General features: G+C 37.3%; 3 protein-coding genes across 3 annotated transcripts; 2 read left to right on the top strand and 1 right to left on the bottom strand.

Annotated features, from left to right (window-relative positions):
* Nucleotides 1-231: 231 nt before the first annotated feature.
* On the bottom strand, nucleotides 232-7,439 carry LOC144653026 (interferon-related developmental regulator 1-like). The gene is made up of 12 exons (XM_078512931.1): nucleotides 7,173-7,439; nucleotides 6,814-6,906; nucleotides 6,623-6,710; nucleotides 5,123-5,203; nucleotides 4,511-4,554; nucleotides 4,066-4,223; nucleotides 2,904-2,954; nucleotides 2,218-2,372; nucleotides 1,864-2,104; nucleotides 1,478-1,606; nucleotides 1,262-1,345; nucleotides 232-515 (listed from the first exon to the last, which is right to left on the bottom strand). Exons 1-12 carry the CDS (start codon nucleotides 7,234-7,236, stop codon nucleotides 432-434), a joined length of 1,272 nt encoding a protein of 423 aa, XP_078369057.1. The 5' UTR covers nucleotides 7,237-7,439; the 3' UTR covers nucleotides 232-431.
* Nucleotides 7,440-7,728: 289 nt separating this feature from the next.
* LOC144653013 (protein kish-B-like) lies at nucleotides 7,729-12,819 on the top strand. Its single transcript, XM_078512906.1, has 3 exons — nucleotides 7,729-7,849; nucleotides 10,411-10,542; nucleotides 11,209-12,819. The coding sequence occupies exons 1-3, from the start codon at nucleotides 7,843-7,845 to the stop codon at nucleotides 11,289-11,291; spliced, it is 222 nt and encodes a 73-aa protein (XP_078369032.1). The 5' UTR covers nucleotides 7,729-7,842; the 3' UTR covers nucleotides 11,292-12,819.
* Nucleotides 12,820-16,122: 3,303 nt separating this feature from the next.
* On the top strand, nucleotides 16,123-20,046 carry LOC144654562 (protein Wnt-8b-like). Its single transcript, XM_078514724.1, has 5 exons — nucleotides 16,123-16,250; nucleotides 16,852-16,891; nucleotides 17,708-17,864; nucleotides 18,339-18,607; nucleotides 19,299-20,046. The coding sequence occupies exons 1-5, from the start codon at nucleotides 16,177-16,179 to the stop codon at nucleotides 19,767-19,769; spliced, it is 1,011 nt and encodes a 336-aa protein (XP_078370850.1). The 5' UTR covers nucleotides 16,123-16,176; the 3' UTR covers nucleotides 19,770-20,046.
* Nucleotides 20,047-23,002: the final 2,956 nt, after the last annotated feature.

Genomic DNA, 23,002 nt, shown 5'->3' on the forward strand with positions numbered 1-23,002 from the left:
CCTGTTAATAACCTACGATTCTATTGCATGCATGTCATTACCAACAATCCCTTAAAATATCACATGTATATTAACATCTCTATTAATATCACTTAATTAAAAAACAGCCTTGTACTATAACAACCCTGTGACTTACAAGTCAATCCAAGCAAGCTTTGGATTCAACCAATGATGACACTTCAATAACAGTTGGGGGGGGACAACTCAGCACCATTTTTTTGCCGTATTCTCTACATCCCTCTCTTTACTTGAGTAATAAAGACTCAGGGCAAATAAGTTTAAAGTAACGTAATACAACAATAGCATTGCCTAGACTGGAAATTTCTTTGAAAGCAGAGCCCTCTTATAGCACAAGTCCTTTGACACATTGCATTATATTAAATAGCATTATTTAAGTTTATTATTATATGTAGGTTCTCATTGCAGAAGCCCTACGCGAGGAGAACATTCCTCTTGTCCCTGTTCTTTCCACGAACCAAAGTCCTGGCCTTGGAGACTGCATTGTTGTACAGTTGCTGTACGAGAAAGAGAAAAACACTGTGTTATTTATCACTGATAAATAAAAATCAGCAACCTCAAATAAGTCTTAAATACTCATCAGTAATTCATTTAGAAAATACAAAGGAAATCAATGTTAAATGAGTAGACACGGCTAAATTTTATATCCAATTTTTTGGCCAAAATAACCTAAAATCTAAATATCAGTGCAATACATCAGAGGTTCTTGAAGCTGTTCAGTAGACTTGCAGTTCCTGCTTTATCAAGTCTAAAACACTCTGCTGAGCATCATGTTTTAAACTTTATAAAGCACTTCTGCTTGATTACTAAACATTACTCAAATGAAATAGGCAATCTTTCAATTGCACTGAGAGCTTCAGACAATATCACCCAACATACATGTACAAATATATACACAAAATTCAAACAGGAAACATTGCAATAATTAGATAAAATTATAATTGTATATCTAATTAATTAGATATAATAATTTTATTATATAAGTTGATATAATTACAATACAGTAATAAATTAATGGTGGTTGTGTGTTGCGAAACAATGCAAATGGACTATGGTTGGAGGTTTAATCCAATTCTCAGTAGATACATACTGACTGACTGACTGACTGAGTTGACTGACTGACTGACTGACAGACAGACAGACAGCCCTGACTAACTGATTGATTGGACTCATCTATGACTACAGTAACTCATTTTTCACATTTCTAAAATTTAAGCAGCATACAATGCATTTTCACACTCACCCTTTGATAACGACTGGTTTTCTCAACTTCAGAGGGTTTCACCTGAGGTCCCAGGTCAAAAATGTCTCGTAGGAGGTCATTTTCCTGATAAAAAAGTGATATACTTAATTAATACAAGTATGACAGCTTACATGTATTCTTTGTAATTAAATTTTCAAAATCTGAATGAAGACCTGCAGAAATAATCTGGAGTAACGAATAACTCTTGATAATTACCTGTAAATGAACTGTAACTCCAGTACCAAGAATATCCTTTAACGCTGTGTACTGCCTTCGTTGAACCCAGCTGTGCAACTCCATGTACTCAGTTCCAAATTTCACCACTTCTTCTGGAGCGATGCCATCCTAAAACAGGACAATAAAAATAATAGAAAAAATCCTAAATACGCTAGAACATTATACAATAAAAAAACAATAACTAAAGAGGATTACATGACAAAAGGTTTCTGCCCCAGGGTTTGGCTTGGATCTCATATGGCCCCACCTATAACTTTATAATAATTTTAACTCAACAGTCACCTAACCTGGACATGGTCAGAGCTGGATTTTCATAAACTGAGACCCAACAAAATCTAAATTGTCAGCACAGGTTTGCAGCATACCTCAACAGTTTTCAAAATGTCTCTGAAGCTTGATCGTTGTTGTCGCAGATCTTTCTTTGCTTTGTGCTTGTTGCCATCTGTTGAAAGATCTCTTAACAAGTCGCACAGGCCATTACTGTCTCCCGTGAAGTCTCTGTTAAAATCGCGCGCCATCTCGTACATAAGTGCCAAGCTCTCTCCAGCGGCAATCCGCACACTGAGGTCACTTGTCTCAAGAAGATTCGTCATTCTTCTTAAATGCCTGATGAAGAAAAGCAAGATATTGAGAATTTGATATAATAAATAAAACATTTAAAATATCCTTAATTCAAATAAAAATTGAAAATCAAATTGATGTCATTTCTCAACACTCACTTGTTAATGAGTTGGTATGCTTGTCTGGAAGGTGTAACAGAAAGAAGAAGAGCCCAAGCAAACAGAATACTGCTGTAAACTTCAACTTCATCTGCCTTGACAGTCTTCTTGTTGTCAAAGATTGCTTCTAGGACACTTGAGCATTCAAAGAGTTCCTGAAAAAGTATTTTGACCAATGTTACAACAGATTTTTGTGGCACAAGTAATCTTATAAACAAGGGTGGAAAGTGCAGGATAACAACTGTAAAAAAGTGCTTTCATGAAAACCTTGGATTTATGGAGTTTTTTGTTTTGTGGTAGTTACAAGTAAAAAAATGTCAGGGTCTAACAAACAATTAACCTTTTAAAAAATTCTTTGTTCTTTGTACACAGTATAACTTAGTTCAGCTGCCAGATGGAAAGAGTATTTTTTTATTTTGTCCCAAAGGTGTACAAATATGTATTATCTAAAATGCCATGCAGTTCTATGCAAGTGTCAATAATCTATATAATTATAAAAGATTAACTGCAAATACAAGTTTTAAACCATAAGGTAGGTGCCAAGATGTTTCCTCCCAAATTGGTCTTACTTGTAATTGGTTGAGAAGTGGTGTGAGTTAAAGTGCAGTAATGCAAAACCAAAGCAAATGAGAATTACTGTTGGCGCTCGAAAAAACCGCTCCAAAGCCAACAACATGAAAACTTACATCAGAATCTTCACTGGCAATAAAACAGCAGACAGCAAGGGCTGTGGCACACTGCAAATACACACCATAATAACATCACTAATAAGTCACTAGAAGGCTTTATACATATGAACAGTAAAAAAGGTTCAACACAAAAAGTAATAATGCAACTGGGTAATATGCATGAGTTACCCCTATTTCCAGCCTAGTGATTTTTCAGAATAGCACTCTTCTTCATCACAAACAACACTGAGCAAAAACAATGGGATGATAATAAATTTCCCTCTTCCTTCCTAATATTGGGTGATGCTGCTGACACAGGACTTGGGGCCTAATAGTATGAGTATGACAACAAGTTCAAGTACATAATCTGGTTCCAAGATACCTACAATTCTCCGTTCCTGTTTCAGCACTTTTGCCAGGTTGTCCCGGCAACATTTCCCTGAATTATACATCTGGGACCAGTTGTTCAAAAGAATGGATAAAGCTATCCACCAGATAAATTGCTATCCAGTGGATAACTGACATACAAAACCTAAAGCTCTATTCACCGGAAAGCGATTTATCTGGTGGATAGCATTGGCCGTTTTTATGCTAGAGACGTTAAAGCCGTCTTAGACGTTAAAGCTGTCTTGAGACGACATTAACGTCTAGTATAAAAACGGTAAATAAGACAGACACCTTTAACGTCTGATGGCTTTAACGTCTTCTCGTAAGAGCGTCTGAACGACGCTCTTATCGGACAGCTTTAACGTCTAGTATAAAAACGGGATGTCGTTGACTAGTATAAAAACAGTAAATAAGACAGACGCCTTTAACGTGTGATGGCTTTACGTCTTCGTGTCCAGTGTCCTCCGAGTGTCGAACCCAGTCTTTTTTTATTTTTTTTTTCTGAAAAGCTGTCTACTAAATGCGTCCCGTTTTTATACCAGACACCTTTAACGTCTTAGACATTAAAGACGTCTAGACGACATTATCGTCTCTAGCATAAAAACAGCCATTATCCACCCTTTGAACAACTGGGGCAGGGGTATAAATTAAGAGGCACCACTAGAGTAATGTTTCTTGCCCAATTACACCACACAATGATACTGGTCAGCCTAGAGCTTGTCTCATGATCGTGAGTTAACACACTTATGGGTACAAAAAATTAAAAACAAAAACTGGTCATGAAAATTCTTACACTAGCTCTAGCAGCTGAGGCAGCTGTCTTATCCTGAATGACAGTGATCAAATGAGGCTTTATGGTTTTGAACACAACTTGACTTTCTGAGCCTGCACCTAGCTGAACACATAACAGAGCAGCAATGGATGATGCCAACACTCGATCTTGAGGGGTACCTGGAACAAAACCAATTTTTAATAAGCCACTGTACATTTTGTCATTTAAATTTGCTTTTGTTTTAAAATTTTTCAAACCAGTTTGCTTTTCATTCTTCTTTGTCTAATATATATAATTTGTCATGTCACAATTCAAAATAAAGGAAAACAACATTCAATCTGGTTTACATATTTGAAACCAAAAAGAAATTTTTAACCACAACATTCATACATGTACGGCAAAGTGATGATGCCAGATGATTGATGTGTGATTTGCATATGATTTGCATTCAAACATGAGAACCTACCTCTTTTCACACATTTTTCTATACAATCTAGTATAGTTATTTTCCTGGAGAAAAAAAAAACATATTAGGTAAGTATACAACAAAAAAGGAATTGATTTGAGTTAAGTTACAAATACTATTTAAACAATTATTTAAATACTATATATTAACCATTAGGCCACCATGTCCCTATTTTTCCTTAACAACTTGCAAGTGATTCTTTTTGGTTGACATTTTTACCACATGTTTATGTTATTGACCCCAACTAGGTCAAATAATTTTGCCCATTATCAGGGCTCAAAAAAGTCCCATCTGGTCATCCAGGACAAGTAGGGCCACACAAAGTGCTGACATTCTTTTGGCTGGCAAGAAAAGGAAATATCCACAAAACAAAATTGAAAAGCGAAAGCGGATTTCAATTTCATTAAAAAAAGGGGAAAACAAAAATGGAACGCTAGATTTCATTTTCAAAAGCCGTAGGAAAATGGAAAAGAAAATGAAGTTTGAATTCTGTTATAAATGTCACAGGAAAATGGAAAACGAATGTGTAAGTTGGAATTTCATTTTCTGTTGTATGAAAATGGTTGGCACTAGGGTACATGCATTGAAATGTTAATTGCAAATAAAACTTACCTGTCTGAGACAAATTCACTGACCATCCTTGACTTCAAAGCTTTCTGAACAGCAATCAAAGCACACTGCCTCTCCCTTGAGCTGCAATAAAAAAACAATATTATATGAATTTATATGTACTTTACATGTACAGTTCAACCTGAGTTGATTAGGGCTCTGCCACTTAATTATACAAAATAAAGAAAACAGATGACTCATGATCATTGCCATGTACTAATATTGTTGCACTTTATAAAAGAGTGATAATGCAATCTAGGACCTTTTTGATTACTGAGAGGGTTGTGTAATCAACAGATTAGGACTGCAGGGCTGCAAATAATTTTTTCACTTGAAAGGACACATGTCCTGCTAAGACACCATCATGGTCGGACAAAACAAAATTCTGGTCGGACATCACCAAATACAAAAGGTTTAACTTTATTCATTGTTGCCGTAAAATGATTTTTGATCAGAAAAATTGTCCGGACATCATGTCCAAACACACTTGGTATTTCGTCGAACATGAGCAAATTTTGGTTGGCCAATGTCTGATGACCAACTGTTTTTTGCAGCCCTGGACTGGTTACAAACTAAAACAACTGAAAACTGTGACCATTTGAGAATTCTGTTTGAAGGCACTACCAATAATTTTGTTCCAAATTTGAAATGTTATAACATGCCAGATGCTGTTGACTTTAATATTATAACCTGTCATTACTATAGACCAACAGATCCAGACCAACATATAAACTAAAAACAGATGAAAGTGGGAGTCAATGTTTACAATTGCTATGTTTTTTTTACTGTCAGATTTCTTTTTTCTTTATCTTCTCTCTGCCCCTTTTTACATGTACAAGTGCAATGTCTATTTTTGTAGATGATGTCTAATCTATTTGAAGGTTGCCATACAACATAATTATTTGTTTACAACTACTGGGGTATGAAAAGTGCTGAGCAATGTTTTTGTGACCCTGACCCAGTAACGGTTAGCGTATCATTGCATTCGATATTGAATCGTGATGCAATATGATATTGCAGAAAGAGATACCGAAAGTTAATTTAAACATTGTTATCGTTGTTAATACCCGAGAAGCAGAAAACCCTGACCTCGCGTTTGTTGTTATAAAATTATTACCAAAAATATAACTGAAATAGGAAAAGGATCCAGTTTTTCTTACAACTTGAACCGATAAATGAAAAAATTCCACTATTTAAGAGTGAAAAAGAAAGGTTCATTATTCAAAGTATTAACAGAAAACCAAAAAAAATTCCTTATCGATAAGCTTAATGGAACAACCCTAAGTACATTACATCACGTTTTTCCCCATAACGAAGTCCTATATATATATCCGGGTGCAACGTTCTACAAACCAATCATTTATAAATTAGAAAAAAAAATGGGAACCCTGTAAAAATATCAGGTAAAAACTTCATTTGATAATAAAACATCGCCGTAGAGAAGAGCAACAAACTAAACAGAGAGGAATCAATGGAATAAATAAAATTATTTTGTATACACACCTTCTCTGAGTCGCTCCATCGATGTTGTCTGCTAGGATCTGCTCAAAATTATCTTCAAAGTCTGTTTCTCCATCTTCAAAGCCATCAACTGTGAAATACAAATTGATATTTAGAGAAAGACTGTTGAAAATAACCATATTTTAAACGCGATTCTTGGAAGCTCTTCATACACGTGTCGAAAGCAGACAAACCTTCGTCTCCACTGTGGGTTCCTGTTGACGCAAGGCTGGCTACACTTTGGCTCTCAAAATCTTCATCATCGCTGCCTTCGCCTGCTCTCCTTCCTAAATGTACAGTAAACATGTAAAGCAAATAGGTAAACTAGTTAACACTACACGACATCGATCGGAAATGAAGTGGATGAATGAATAAAGAATGGCGCGCAACTATAGATACCATCAACGCCACCATTGTCTAAAACAAAAATAAAGATCGCGCTCAGAAACGCAACTTCTCGAGCTAAGATTTAATTCAAAACTTCACTTAATATTACTAAATGTTCTGGTGTACGAGATCAGGGATAAACATAACGATAATCACTATAACACACCTTTTTTCCTGGGTTGCTGTCCACGCTTTCCTCTACCTTTGCCTTTCGAGTCTCCTTTAGGCATGGTTGTTTTCAAGAATCAAGCGTTAAAATTTGTTCCTAGTGTGTTATTTTACGACAAAATATGTTTTCTTTCGTATACTTCTTCTTTTTCTGGCAATGAAACTATGACTAGACGTGTTTTTAGGCTGAAACCTCCGAAAATTCATTGGGAGAAGAATTTGTACACCTTTACCCAACAAGTGGGAAGAAGAAATTGCCGGTGATGACGTAAAGATCCCTGAAGAAAACGTGATCGACTGCAAGCCTGCAATGGAATTGCCAGGGAGGGGATAGAGAGAAAACGATCTTTTACAAATTTCAAAGAAGCTTGTGGTCGAAATCACTCAATTTCTACCTAAAACAAAAACTAATTTAATTTTCAAACTATTCGTCAAAATTAAGCAATACATGTCCTTTCTACGAAGATAGAAAGCAAGAGCTTTGATTAGGTTCCCCATGGGGAGCCTACAGAGTACAGAAATAACCCGATTTTTGCCCCAGTATCGCGCGGTTTGCGTAGGCTGTTCGAGAACTGAACTTGTTTGGAAGCGAAAGGATTTTGTCGCCTGAGAATAAAGCAGGAAAATACGTTTATGGTCTTCATCTGGGATGATTATGTTAACATAAAATGAATGGTAAGGTCCCTTAAATTTATTTAGATTACACTACAATCAGTTGTTCCGTATTAACAAGAAAATTCCGCTTGTATTTTCAATCTGTATGTCGACATGATGGAAATAATTTAGGCAGATTTAGGACGTGGCAAATTGAAAATTATAATGGAAATATAGACTCAATACTTGAAACACATTAACATTGTCTTTATATACAAACCATAGTTAGCCGTTTCCGTTGCTCTCTTTCTTCTTTTTGAAATCAGTTATGGGCTTTTGGCAATTTTGTTTATGCTTATAGAATATTCACTAATTCAGTGCTTGAATGATCCATTTACTTTTGTTTATATTTGATTCCAGTGATACTTTGGGGTCTTTTGATGTTTGTTTTAAGCTTACTTTAAATAAGGAGTAGATAATAAGAGTAGTATTTGCTATTTGATGTTCTCGCTCCGTGAATATGGATACTAGAAAACTAGAAAACATGCTTAAAATTCCCATAAAAGTTGAATTGACAGTGCTTCAAACACAAATTTGTTGAACAAATGTTCAGTGGTTGTTTATTGCATGTGTCACTGCCTTTCCCTAGGGGTAAACAGGGTTTTTGTTTGAGGCCGGAGGCGGACATATCGCCCGGTCGTTTCCCATTCCATGTCCGGTAGTTTGATACCAATATTTGGGAGTTTCTTAATTTTTTTTACTATATATGTTTTTTACTTAAGTATCTCATGAACTTACTGACAAGTGGATAACAGAATAAGCAATTAAATTCTTCAAAACGGCCACATTACCCTTTTTTCTTTGCTTATCAAGCTTGATTTTTCATTGGTTTCCATCTTCATTTAATCAGAATTGAAGTGACCATTTTGTGTCATTCCTGCTTTCATTCAATATTGTACCTTTTAAAGATAACTTAAGTGAATTAAATTAATTATTATTAAGCAATTAAATTCTTCAAAACGGCCACATTACCCATTTTTCTTTGCTTATCAAGCTTGATTTTTCATTGGTTTCCATCTTCATTTAATCGGAATTGAAGTGACCATTTCGTGTCATTCCTGCTTTCATTCAATATTGTACCTTTTAAAGATAACTTAAGTGAATTCCAGTCCTACCTGAGAAACTGGTTCCAGGGTTCCCGAAAATAATGCTAGGCTCAATTTTCAGCCGCTTTTTCCAGAAAATGAGCCCGCGGTCATCCCCCCCAAAAGCACCAGACCCGAGAAGACGGGGGGGGGGGGGGGGGAGGGGAACAAAAATTTTCTTGGCTCACAAAGCGAAGAACCGTCTCCCAGAATAACCTGTCGGCCGACTGTTGGCCAACTGTTAGCCGAGAGTAGGCCGACTGTAGGCCAACAGTTGGCCGACAGGTTATTCTAGGAGCTATTTTTCACTACCAAATCTTCTGCATGTCACCATGTTATAATCTACATTGTACCATTATTATCTGGCTAGAGCTTATTTAGATATTATTACGTGCATTGTGATTGGCTTATAGTCAGGGCCAAATTTTCCCATAAATTTATAGCCACTGGCATTAGGAGCAATGGTAATGCTTGGCTAGCTGGCAAAATCCTTGTAACAGCAAACTCTTTCAAGTTAGCGATCATGCTGCACAAGGTCTTTCTTGTACTGACCTCACTCAGTTGCACCATACCAGAAAGGCCTTGTGCGAAACTCCCCCATTACACCCCTTGCGTTTGCTTATAATAACATAGTGTCGTAAAACCAAGACCATTGAAGTAATCACTCTGGCCCGGGGGGGGGGGGGCACTCCCCTATATGGCCTTTACGGGGACGTGCCGCTGGATAGGGTATGGTTTTTGACTCCTCCGGTCCTGAACAGGGTATATAATTTCAAGCTCCTCTGTCCTAAACAGGGCCTGAAGCTGTCCTAGACAGGGTATGGCTGCAAGACTGTCGTCCATGTATTTACATTGTTTTCGCTTTCGCTTCAATAAAAAGCATTATTTTATTCGGCCGGATAGGCGTTTTTGCATTTCAATGCTTCAAACATCGCGTATGGGACGCAATCACCGTAAAGCGTAAATGATTGTTGATGTTGTCCTTTGTCCTAAATAGGGTCTTAGAATAGGGGGTGTTGTCCTACACAGGGTAGGCATTTTAAGTTTTTATTGTCCTAAACAGGGTCAGGGTTTCAAACCTCCAGCGGCACCCCTATACCTAAACTTAGGTCAAGTACCCCCCCCCCCCGGGCACTCTGGTCAATCACAAAGGACACAGACAATCCAGCGAACCAATCAAAACTCGAAGCAAATACATAGAGACAGCACAAAGCACAGGAAAATGTGCGTGAGCAAATCACTATTGGTTTTGGCACAAGAATTTTAAACCAATCACTGAGGACTGTAATGCAAAACCAAGGAAAAGGCATTGAGCAATTCCCCAGCAGTAAGTCCCCAAAACCTGACCCTTCTTGTAAAAAAGTGAGTAACCTTGTGTCCAGAGGCATGTTCTCCTGCGTAACCATGAATCCTAAAGGTTGGTTCACTCCATAAGGAGTCAACTGTTATCGGTATAATTGTTTTGAGTAATGTTTTACTGCTATTGTATCTTTTCAGTGTATTCATTGGATGGTGTGTTAGTCTTAGCCCTGTTGGTGGTCTGTACTTGTGCCTACATAACAAAAGTTCCAAGACTGAAGTCATTCTTTCTCTCAGAAAAGAAGGGTTTCTTTGGAGTATTTTATAAAGGTAAAGTAACATGATATTTTTATCAACTCTAGAATCACTTGTGAGAAAGAAACATGCTTCACTGCCTGCTTCAAATCCCTTATTTGGACAGCTGGCGTGAGCAAATCTGGTATTTCTTATATGCAATAAAAATGGTGGATAGAAGCATCACATTCTATGACAAAAAGCAAACATCAGTTTGGCCTTAACTCTGTTCACTTTTCCTTGACTTGTTAAATGAATCCATCAGAAAAAATATAACAAATTATCGCATTTACAACCTTTGAGTAAAACTTGCTCACTTTCAAATAGAAACAGCAGATGACAACTGAACATGGAATTTTTTAGTGAGTTTGATATAAAAGGTTTAGTATAAGCCCACACAGTTTCCAGTCTGAACCAGAAAATTGACTGAATGTTTCTTTCTTTAAATCTCAAAGTTTACACTGTGAAATTGAAGAAATGAGATTCTCAGAAAAATAAAGCTGACTGTTTGCCTTGTGACGAGTCAGCCTAAAATGGTTGGAAAGGGATCCTATTGGGAAACGTAAACCAAATCATGCTACTTATTCAAAAAATGAAAATGTTGATAAACCATTTACCAACTGGAAATGTCTCAGTGTTGTTTTTTTATGCAGTGAATGTTTAAAGTGTAATAACACTTGATGTGTGTCTTTCTCCCTTCAGCTGCAGTAATTGGAATTCGTTTACACTGGGCAGTGGCACTCTCATGTGTTTTAATGGCATTGTATGTTCTTATCCTCAAGTAATGGAATATAACAAGACTTTTTGGGTATTTATCTACATTACAAGGACTAGCTCACAATTCACCATGTGCAACACATCAAGGGGTGACATTCTTGAGTTTGGGAAAAGTTGCAGTGGCTGTATTTACTAAGTGGATAGCGTTTCCTGGGATGCTACTTGGAGAATTATTATTGACACTTGATATTAGCTATGGTTGTTATGAATTCCAGGCCTATATGTATAAATTAAATTATTGAAATTTAGTCTCTGACTAGAAAAATTAAATTACAGTTGAGCTTCTTGTTACAGACACCTCCATAAAACAGACATCTCCCTATTACAGACAGTCCTGAAAGGGACAAAAAATTCATATAAACTCTGCCTCTGTAATAAGGACACCTCGATAATTCTGACACTCTTTCCTGCCCCTTTGGTATCTGTATTGAAGAGGTTCGACTGTATATGGAAAGCCATCTTGAATATGCTAAGGCATGGGAAAATGTGGATAACAAATCCGGTATAATAAACAGGGTTTGACATCTGTGCTTTCCTCTGGTAGCAGATTTGAAATGGCCAGTCCCATAGTATTGAACAGGCTAGGGTAAACAAGTGTAATTGCATCAGGCTTAAACATAATTTGCTGATATAGCACCATTTACATGGCAGAAAACGTTTGGGACAACTTCCATAAAAAGGTGTTATTTGTGTCTCTTGTCCAAGCCAAGTTTTTTTTATTTGACCCATGATAGTAATTAAATTGTTATTTAAAGATAACATACCAGTAGTTACAGAAGGATTCATCTGAACTGAACTTTTAAGTCACTAAATTTTCGGTGGCCTCTGTCCACCCTCAATTTCTAACTCTGAGGAACATCATTTTACTCATTCCCAACTCTGATGAAGGTGGACAGAGGCCACCGAAAATTTAGTGACTAGTTCAGATCAGATAAATCCCTCTAATTACAATAATTAGTCTACCGATCACCACAGACAAAGTATACCGGTAGTTACAGAAGTTAAGTTGAAATGTAGTCGCACACTGTCTGAAATCTTTGTTTTTAATCCCAGCCAAGATAATTCGATGTGGCTTTGAGATAGTTTGTATGTTTCAAGGGAATTCAATTTAAGGTTTGAACACAGTTTTCCACAGTTTTATTGCACAGCACTTCAATCCATTTGACACAGGAAAATTAGTTGAAAGCTATACAATATTTATCTCATTAAATATAATTGTATTTTAAGAGGCCTTATGTGACATTTAGTCACAAAAGAGATAGGTATTTTATTAGCAAAAATTTGAGTCAGGGTTAGGTTGTGTTAGAGCAATCAACATTTCAATCAATTTGAACAGGGAATAACTTGAGACATCTGTTCACATCAGCTTTGTTTGTGTTATTCAGTTTTAGAAGAGGGTGTGAAGGACATAGTTAAAAAATTAATATTTAGAAATGTGTGGAGAACAAATAAATAGAACTTCTACTGAAATATCACTATATTATTACAGGTAGTGGTCAGTTCAAGTTAGTTAATAAAACCAACTTTGAAATTCTGGATTTCTTTTGTAAGATACGTCTCCATTGTAGCCTACAGTCAACCTGACTGTGCACTAAACTTAATTCGGTATTTCCATAATAGATATAAATACAAAATTTATTCATGGAAATGTATAATACCCAGCTTATTGTGTAGCTTGCTTCTCGATTCTGATACCTTTTAGGTTTTTCGTTTCAAACTGTCTGACAATTTATTTTTATACGGAAGTGCATAGTACCATTCAGGGGGGAGGGTGGCGTGGTACCATACAGTACAGTAGTCGATAATAAGTTGCATGGTTAAAAAAGATTGCATGGGAAATATTCCTTTCGCTAATAAAAATACTTTACAGTACAGCTAATAAAGTCTTCTTTGAACTCACCTGTGACGCCATTTCACTATTATTCACTAACCTAGAAGCCTTATTACCCCAGATGCAATGTAATGCAAATTTTATACAAGAAAAAGGCCGAATATCACTAAAATCTCTATTTAACAACATTAAATTTTTTTCCTCAGAAATTAAGAACTTATTAAGAACCTAATTAGCCTAAATTTGTGTTAATACCCTTTATGTAAGAACCTGTTTAGGCTAATCTGAAAAACAATAAGTTCTTACTCGCGGGTTTTTACTGTATTAAAAACTGGAAAATTGCATCGTCTTTTAAAGTTTTAACTAAACTGAAAACGGTCACTAAACAACTTACAATAAAGTGTGATCCGGTATTGCTTTTAAAATGAAACAAAAGAAATGGTTGATAATTGCATCTCGATGAAAGAAACCAGCAAGCGGGGAAGCTCAGTTTTCGCACTGTTAGCGAAAAATCTCATCTCAATTATTGAAAAAGACTGTTTATTGTGTTCAACAATGAGCTTTGTTTATCTTGTTTTTCTTTTTTGTGAAGCGCGCAACAAGTGTGCAAGGGGCGCACTTACAAACTCATACTGATTATGATTAGAAGAATAGGATTTTCCAATTAATGTCACTACACTGTAACTGATTTGAAACAAAAATCATGTTTGATCATCGCACCGAAATGAAAAGAGCAGGAAACCGTTAAAAACAATAACGAACCATAGTTTCTATGAGAGAATACTAATCGACATGAACGAGGCGCAACCGACCTGACTATTGTGCAAAGAAAATGAAGGCAGGTAGTCTAATTGTTTTGTTACACAATGTAAAAATTAACAAGAACGAAAATTAATTTCGATTTCCAATAGAACACGTTGAGTGTCTGCTAAAGCGACGTTGTTTTGCACTGTTAGCAAAAAATCTCACCTTTATCAGTATATACTTGAAATGATTAAAATCGACTCATACCAAAAAGCGTAAACAAAAGACAAGTCATGCCGGGAAACTCACTACTAGTCTCGCGTCAAAGCTTTTCAGTTCACGTTTGTTCGCGTGAACTTGTTTATCACTTTCTTTCTTTAAAGTGCGTAACAATCAGCGCGTACAAAACACTTAACACAGATCATGACCCAGAAACTATTGTTTATGATCAGAATAAGACTGCCTTTTTGAAAAAGATTAGTTCTAACAAACAGCTTACAGATAAGCTCAGAGCAGACTTTTTTACTGAAAAAATAATTCAGATAAAAAAGGCAAATTCTTGCTTGACTATGGAACCACAAAAATAAAATGACAGTGGTAATTATGGCTTTGTTTCACACTTTATTGTTCGAAAAAATCTCACCTCTCCAATTGTGCTGAAATCTCGCACCTCGTCTCGCGTGGGATCCTATTTAGCTAAAGAAATTTTTCTCTTTTGTTCGTGTGTTTAATTATACCTCTATTACCTATTGCAAAAGACTGTAAACTGTGAGCTTGTTTTATTATTGTTAGTAGACTACGGTAGCGAGCAACAACTATGCAAGGGAGCGCACACATTTTTCACAAATAAGAGAAACAAATAAGAGAAACAAACTCATTATGGTAAATAATAAAGATGGTAAATTTTAAGCTCGGTAATAAATAATGAAGATGAAGTATTCAACATGACACGAGCATGGGACAAAGAAAGATTCTGAGTCCCCGACGGAAATCGAACCCATGGCCTCCCAGATACCGGTTGGGCGCTCTAACCAACTGAACTACGTGAGATTCGTTGTGAGCTGGGCCATTTTACTAGGTTGATAAGTGACACGCGTCCTGCATACTGCTAGGATCAGCAATGTCGAATTCATCAAGTTTTGTAGTAAATAATAAAGATGGTAAATTTAAAGCTCGGTAATAAATAATGAAGATGAAGTATTCAACATGACACGAGCATGGGACAAAGAAAAATTCTGAGTCCCCGACGGGAATCGAACCCATGGCCTCCCAGATACCGATAACTATCGAATAGGATTTTGCATTATAACTTACTGAAATCAAAGTAAGTAGTCCCTTCTACTTACTATGCTGACATGAAACAAAAAATATATTTGAACATCGCACTCCCTTGATGAAAAGAGACAGCAAACTTTATTTAACACCTAGACAACACTGTGACAACGAGCGCGAGTTTGATGGGCGAATAGTCAGTGCCAGTAGTCAACGACGCGCAGCCGAGTTGACTATCGTGCAAAGAAAACCAGGGCGAGTAGTTTAATTGTTTTATTTCACACTATAAAAATTAACAGATAGCAAACTACAATTTAAGGTATTTTATGCCAAAAACCATAGCTATGCAAAAACCGAAATCAAGTTTCAATCTCTTATAGAACCCGCCGAGTGTCTGCTAAAACGTTATTGTTTTGCATTGTTAGCAAAAAATCTCACCTTAATTATTATATACTTGAAACTACTTTAACTCGGCTCAAGCCAAAATGTGCAAACAAAGACATGTCTTGGACACTCACAACTCGTCTCGCGTCAAAACTTATTTCACGTTTGTTCGCGTGTTCAGATAATAAACTTGTTTATAAGTTTCTTTTTATAAAGTGCGCAACAATCAGCGCGTACAAAACACTTAACACGGATAATGACCCGGAAACTATTGTTTATGACCAGAATAAAATTAGCTTTTTGAAAAAGATTAGTTCTAACAAACTTATAGCAGGCAGATTTGCTACACAGACCTAATAAAATCACATTAGATAAAAAGCAAAGTCTGAAAACGACAAGATCAAAATGACAATAAAAATTATGGCTTTGTTTCACATTTTATTGTTTGAAAAAAATCTCACCTCTCCAATATTAATTGTGCTAAAAACTCGCACCTCGTCTCGATCCTATTAAACTAAAGAAACTTTTCTCTTTGTTTGCGTGTTTAATTAATGAGCGTGTTTATGATAATTTTTGTAAAGTCATAAGTATATAAGGAACGCGCTCAAACACACTTCACTTAAACACAACTCGTAACGATCGAAGGTTCACAAGCGTTCATTATGAAGATATCCATGGCGTTATTAATGGCTCTATTCGTCTTGGTTCATTCTCAGCAAGGATACAGCAAAGCCAGGTGAGTTGGTTTCATTTATAAGTCTGACACTCTGTAAAAGCCACGCTAGATGTTTTCCGAGCGTAGAACCGTGATTGTCGAGTTTTTCCAGGCGCGTCGCGCACCTTATGTTCGTGTCTCAAGTTGTCATTTCAGCCATATCGTTATAACGTTTTATTTAGAAGACTTCATCAGGAACACTAGCTAAGCTAAAAGATATTTAGTTATTAGTTCGTGTTGTCAGCGGGATTTTAATAGTATTTGGGTTTATAAGACTGACATTCCAAACAAGTTACTTAATGTTTTTCGCGTGTAGAACTTGCGTGCTCGTGTCGCGCACCTTACGTTTGTGCCTTCGCTAAGAACTTGCGATACAGAATTAAACATTCAAAAGACACTCTCAATTTCAAATGTTCAAAAAAACAGTAAAACAGTAAGTTTTAATGTTGTTGTCTCATCCGCTACGCGAGATGTTTTTATGGACGTGAAAAATGATTTTTTTTTTTGTATTTCTCGCCCGCACGTTGCGCATTTCGTTCGCTGTACAAACTTCCAGAACCTTATGTTCCCTCGGCGATGTAAACTTCCAGTTAACTAAAGATTGTCTTTTACTTCGTGACAGGTCTGATAACAGCTTGGGAAACGGCATTCTTCGACGAAAGGTATGTTACTTTTTTCAGAAAGTGCAATAAACAAATAGTGGCGTCGCGTAAGTTTCATGTTCAGTTAATTGTGACGCATGGACGCTCCATTTGTTTTTTTCTTTTCCTTTACCATTTGCTTGTTTGTTGTTACTAATAGAAATCATGATTAAGACAGAGTTTGTTTCCACCACTGCAAACAGTATTTCGCTTTATGGGCATAGTATTCCTATCTCTACAAACAAGAAAAAAAGGGGCAAGCAAAACAACAAACAGACAAACATGATGGTCTTAATATTGAATGGTAAACAATCATAGAAAATGATTAAGTCAACTTTCTTAGTTAATTGAAATACAGTCAACTCTCTCTAAGACGGACACCTTCCGCTTTAGGTCGATACGAATTTTGGAAGTATTTTTACCAATAAAACATGATAAAAAATACACTTCTCGAGTGTTCGTTAATGATTTTAAAATGTCCGTTGTCCGTCTTATGGTGGATTTCCACTGACGCGTAATTTTTTACGTGCGTAAAAAAATTAGAGACAATGTATGAACGGCTTGCGTACACATTTACGCAGGCCGCTCATACATTGTCTCTAATTTTTTTCACGCACGTAAAAAATTACGCGTCAGTGGAAATCCACCATTAGAGAGGTGTCCGTCTTATAGGGAGTTTTGTCACAGTAAAATGACTGAAAAACGGCAGGGACCGTCACCAGGTGTCCGTCTTATGGAGGTGTCCGTTAAGAGAGAGTTGACTGTAAGTCAGTTTCCAAGTACGCATGAGCATATTGTTATGTTCTCAGTGCTAATGGTTGTTCCTCGTTTTTCCAGAATTATCCTTTATTATTTCGCATCGTAAAAGAGGGAGGCCATCGTGGATTGGCGGAGTGTCAGCAACAGTTTAAAAACGAGATCTGGAACTGTTCATTGGATAACAAGAATGTCTTTCAGCAGTTACCCATCTTTGTTAAAACAACTTTGCCTCACGGTAAGTTGGATTTGAACTTATTTGGTACTAGAATATGCATCAGTTGACATGATAACTAAATATGATTATAAGCCTTAAACTGCGAAATGAGAGAGTACGCCAGGAGTACGCGTAATATCAGAAAAACTTTCCCAGCGTAACCAACCCTGTTTTGCGTGACTTAGTCCCTTTAAAACAGTCCCTTATAGGACCGCACTTCGCATCTTTACTGTGTTAAATTTTACTCGTAATAAGTGCACGCACATAGACAAGATGGAGGCTCTTTTTTCTCTATAGCTTGGCTGGCGAGAGAAATTTTAGTTCCCTTACAACAAACAATCACTACGCTCTGCATGGAGCCAGAGAACTCGAATTACATTGTTGTCTTTTTTGCCAAAATGGTTTCACTTTCACGCTGGATCTACAATGAAAACATTGTCTATGTAGAATTATTTATCTTATTTTGAATCATTTTTTTTATTATTATTATTACAGCCACTCCAGAAACAGCTTTCCGTCACGCCATCAGCTCAGCCGCCATTACACACGAACTCACTCTTCAGTGCAGCCAGAACAGAATACCCGGATGCAAGTGCGGCAAGACCAAAAAACAGCCAAAAGGAAACAGTGGATGGCAGTGGGGAGGCTGCAGTGATAACATCAAGTTTGGAGAGAAGGAGACAAGACGCTTTATTGACAAACTGGAGAAAGGAAACGACGCTCGTACAGCATTTAACATGCATAATAATGAAGTAGGAAGAAAGGTAAGAAGTATCTTTGATTCAATGATTTATGTTTCAAATGGAACTTTGAGGTTCCATGTGACCTTTTTTTAAAGTCTCGTATGTAAAATCAGTCACTAGATACAAAACAAACGGTAAATTTTTTAAGGAAGTTGTTTGGCTTTAAAGCAATACATTTGTGAATCAATTCTTGTTGTATCTTTTTCGGGGAGGGGTTTTAGCGTCTGAGAATTAGGGACGGACCACTAGAAATAACCAGGGGGAGGGGGAACGTTTGGTACATGAATCTTTTTAACACTCAAATGAAAGGTTTTTTCCCATTGCACGAATTATATTTTGGCACAATCGCTTGCAGGATTTTTTTTAGACAAGTTTCCCTTGCAGCCTTTTTTTGGGAAAAGTCATGATCACCCCCCCCCCCCCCCCCCCCCTTGGTTATTTGTAATGGTCCCTAAGAGAGGGTGGGGGTGGGATAAATAGTTTAACGGGATTGAAACGATAAGTATATATTTTGAAGTGAAACACATTTTTGCAGTAAACGTTTTATCTTTATCTTAACCGTACCACCGACACTCTTCCTTACAATTTGACACATCGAAGTTTTTCGTGCCATCTCGTCTCTTCCGCGGTTGCTATGGCATCAGCCTTATTTTCTTGTGAGAGTTTTCATATCGAGTGTCATCTCTAATATTCTGTTGTTAATTTAACACAGGTTGTTCGAGCTAACCTCAGAAAAGAATGCAAGTGTCATGGCGTCACCGGAAGTTGCAATTTAAAGACTTGCTGGAAGCAACTGGCCCCTTTTAACGTCATTGGCTCAGAACTGAAAGAGAAATACCGCGCAGCTGTCCGAGTATCATTCCTGAACAACAAGCTTCACAAGCGAGACAACAACCGATACAGACTGGTAACTAGGAGAGAAAAGAAGCTGGTTTATCTCGACTCGTCCCCAGACTACTGTGTGCGAAACGCCACCGCCGGCTCTCCTGGAATGCGCGGAAGGACATGCCAAAGTGACATTGGATCTACTGGGCAATGCAAATCTCTTTGTAACTCTTGTAATCTGCGACACCGAACAGTAGAACATTACAAACAGGTCAAGTGTAGATGTAAGTTCGTGTGGTGCTGTAATGTTAAATGCAAGTTATGCACCGTCAAGTATTTACTTACAACTTGTATGTAATAACAAGTTAGGTTAGGTTGAAAAGGAATGCTGAGTACCATTCAAGTATTAGAAATGAACGCAATTCTTCATGTACGTAGTTTTTCAAGTTACAGTTACCATTTAGCTTCTGTAAGAAAGTTGAGCGAAATAATGATGTAGTTTTTAAGGTGCGTCTTTGCCCAAAGAGGCAGTTGGTGGACATGGACAAGCTATTGAGCGGTAGTTTCAAGAAGTTGTATCATTGACATTAAGTTATTTTATTGTTAATAAAATTGTTGGAAACTGTTCACGTTAAGTACTGAAGTTTGTTTTGTTTAAGAAAAAAATGTTTATACCAAGAGTAGTGTCAAAACAACAACACAGTGGAACCCCGATATAAAGATCTTCGATATAACGATATTCCCGATATAACGATGAGAATTCAGCGGACCGAACGTAAATCCTCCAAATAATAATGATATTATCAGTACACAGCCACAATTTATTTGCAAAAGATCGAATTTAATGAGTTACATTACATTTATTAAGTGATCTCTAACGTTTTTGTAAACAGCTTTGTACGATGATATACGAAATATGATACTGTGTTATAAGCCTCTTTATCCTTTTTATCTTCCTTTAAAATGCAGTAAAAAGTACTTGTTGGGATTACCCCGATATAACGATATTTTCGGTTATTTTACGGCCACATCGTTATATCGGGAGTTTCGATATAACGATTCCTCAATACAACGATATAATTTTACAGCTCCCTTGGCACATTGTTATATCGGGGTTCCACTGTATCAGTACAGTTCTTCCAAGTTATCCATCCTAACCCCCGTCTCCTCACTATTGGGGGAGGAGGATTACTATACGCCAAGTTTTTGTTACAACATAATTTGACCGTTAAGAAACATACTTTTGGGCGACACCTATTTTTGCGAATTTAGAACATTTGTTGAACATTTCTTTTATCAAATAAGTGACCTCCTTATCTTGCAAAATGAATGTTTTCACAATTAAAAAAGGGAAAATTATACAAAAAAGCCCAAATAAATTGTTTGCAGACATCGAAAAACATTGTCTTCATGAAGAAGCAGCCGGAAAAAATTGTTTGTACAGACAACGACACTGAAAAAAATTGTTTGTCTTTGATCCCCCCTCCAAAAATATAATGGTCCGTCCCTTTCGGCAGGCCAGTGTCACACACGACTCGTCGATAAAGGAGGCTGCTCCATCGGTACCCATTGGGGGTAAAAATGAACTTAAACTACGCCCCCGAAAAAATCGATTCTGGTACCTTTTTATCCTTTGTTTTAGTCTGAAATTCAGCCGTCCTCTCGGCTGGGTCGAGAGGACGGCTGAATTTCAGACTATCCTTTGTTTGTTTGTTTTTGTTTTTGATGATGACTTAGGCAAATCCAGTACAGTTGACAACGAAGGCATTCAGTAAGAATCTTCGTCTGACTAAGGCATCTTGGCCGCTCTGCATAACAAACCAGAATATATACTTCCAGCAACTGACTGCCAATCACAGAAGGAAAACCATTACACCCCCCCCCCCCCCATGTCCCCTGTCAAAGCGACGTGAGCGGGTCGGTGAGTCGGTGAGATGGCGCCTAGGAACAAGTTGGTTTCTTGAACGGATTTGGTACGGTCTTCTTACCAACACACCGCCGTTCGGGGTCTTTGAGGTTGCTTTGGCCAGTCACGTGATGGGAGCCATAAAATCCACCTTCATGATAAATCATCTAGTGTATCCAAGGCTCGGTAGGTCCGAAGGGCGGCACTTGACAAGCCTGGCCAAAGAGGCCCTTTGGAAAAGCTTGGCCAAGGCGGGCGGAGATCAGGCAGCCGCAGCAAAAGGGGGTGTGTCAATAGACAAAAAAACATCCGCCATATGGAATGGTAGACTACGCGCAGTTCCTTTTTTTTTCGCAGAGTGCGTCGAACTTCAAACGAAATGTTTTTGAAGAGTAAAAATCTTTCTGCTTCAAGCTCGACGGGCCTCCTCCCCCGCGCGTTCATTTTTTTGCGCTTCAAGCTCGACGACGGACTCTGCGAAAAAATAGGGACTGCTCGTAGTCTAACGGAATGGGGAAGCCGACAGCGACCAAAAATTGCTCTTTTCCACTGTTTCTGCTGCTCTATCTCGCGTACCAAAACATCCTGCCAGCTCTGTTATTCTGCTCTGTTTCGAGTGCGTGTGAGGCGTGCACATAGGGCCACCACCCTTTTTGCAACGCCATTGTCCAAAAAGCAACAACTTAATTTTGGGGGCTCCAAAGTCTGTTTTGGAGACCAAAAATGATCGGTAAAAACGATTGTTGCCTGAAAAAATACGAATCTACTTAAGTCTCCTTTTTTGATACAAAAAACAAGGGACGGAAACGATGAAACACCCAGTCGTTTTTTTTTTTTTTTTTTTTTTCCGAAATCGAAGCTAGCGGCTGTCATGGCTATAGACGAAGGAAACTTTTCTCAATACGAAAAATAATTATGGGCCACATTGGTAGAACAGCCAGCTATTTGTCGGGCGCCCTTTCAAAAATGACTGAAACGTTGGTCTGACTCGACAACCCAACCGGCTCTGCGCGGCAGACATTGCTCGAAGTGCTAAAAACGCCTAAACCAGGGCAAACAACTTAATTGCGCAATTTGAAAATAAGGCTTTTTTTAGCCTGATTCAGCAAGTGGTCCAGAACCGTCCTCGTAAAGTAGTGGACTGTATATTTGAGTTCTTATGCGGAAAATTATTACAAGGTGTATCCATTTAATGCAGTGGTATCAACAATGATATAACGAACCTCAGATTAACAGATTTTTAACAGAGCTATTAAACCCTATAAAGAATCTCAACTTATTTAATGCACTGATTAGTCATTCAATGCCGCTTTTATGTTATTTCTCTTATTTGAGTTTGTTGTTTCCCGCATGCATATTTCACTCCTTATGCGGAAAATTATTACAAGATGTATCCATTTAATGCAGTTAGTTAGTGGACATTGACATAACGAACCTCGGATTAACAGATTTTTAACATCATGAACATAGCTAATGAAACACTATAACCAATCTTAACTTATTTAACGCACTCATTAGTCATCTAATGCTCTTTTATGGTAATTATCTGAAAATAATCAACAAAATAAAATGCAATATTTACTATAAATCATCTTAGCAATTCCACACGTGAAATAATAAATCGAGCAAGTAAGTTGTAAAAGTGGGTATATTAGCTTTAAAAAGTAGCTCGTTATCCACAAGAT

This window comes from Oculina patagonica, chromosome 5 (genome assembly GCF_052425735.1).
Source record: "Oculina patagonica isolate OP01 chromosome 5, crgOcupat, whole genome shotgun sequence".
Lineage (NCBI taxonomy): Eukaryota > Metazoa > Cnidaria > Anthozoa > Scleractinia > Oculinidae > Oculina > Oculina patagonica.

Excerpts from the sequence above, each read along its gene's own strand:
- LOC144653026 (XM_078512931.1), bottom strand. The coding sequence starts at position 7,236 with ATGCCTAAAGGAGACTCGAAAGGCAAAGGTAGAGGAAAGCGTGGACAG. Across the intron at positions 1,607-1,863 it reads ACATTTTGAAAACTGTTGAG|GATGGCATCGCTCCAGAAGA; the intron begins GTATGCTGCAAA and ends GTCCTGTTTTAG. Across the intron at positions 1,346-1,477 it reads GAGTTACAGTTCATTTACAG|GAAAATGACCTCCTACGAGA; the intron begins GTAATTATCAAG and ends CTTTTTTATCAG.
- LOC144653013 (XM_078512906.1), top strand. Across the intron at positions 10,543-11,208 it reads CTTTGGAGTATTTTATAAAG|CTGCAGTAATTGGAATTCGT; the intron begins GTAAAGTAACAT and ends TTCTCCCTTCAG.
- LOC144654562 (XM_078514724.1), top strand. The coding sequence starts at position 16,177 with ATGAAGATATCCATGGCGTTATTAATGGCTCTATTCGTCTTGGTTCAT. Across the intron at positions 16,892-17,707 it reads ACGGCATTCTTCGACGAAAG|AATTATCCTTTATTATTTCG; the intron begins GTATGTTACTTT and ends TCGTTTTTCCAG. Across the intron at positions 18,608-19,298 it reads ATAATGAAGTAGGAAGAAAG|GTTGTTCGAGCTAACCTCAG; the intron begins GTAAGAAGTATC and ends AATTTAACACAG.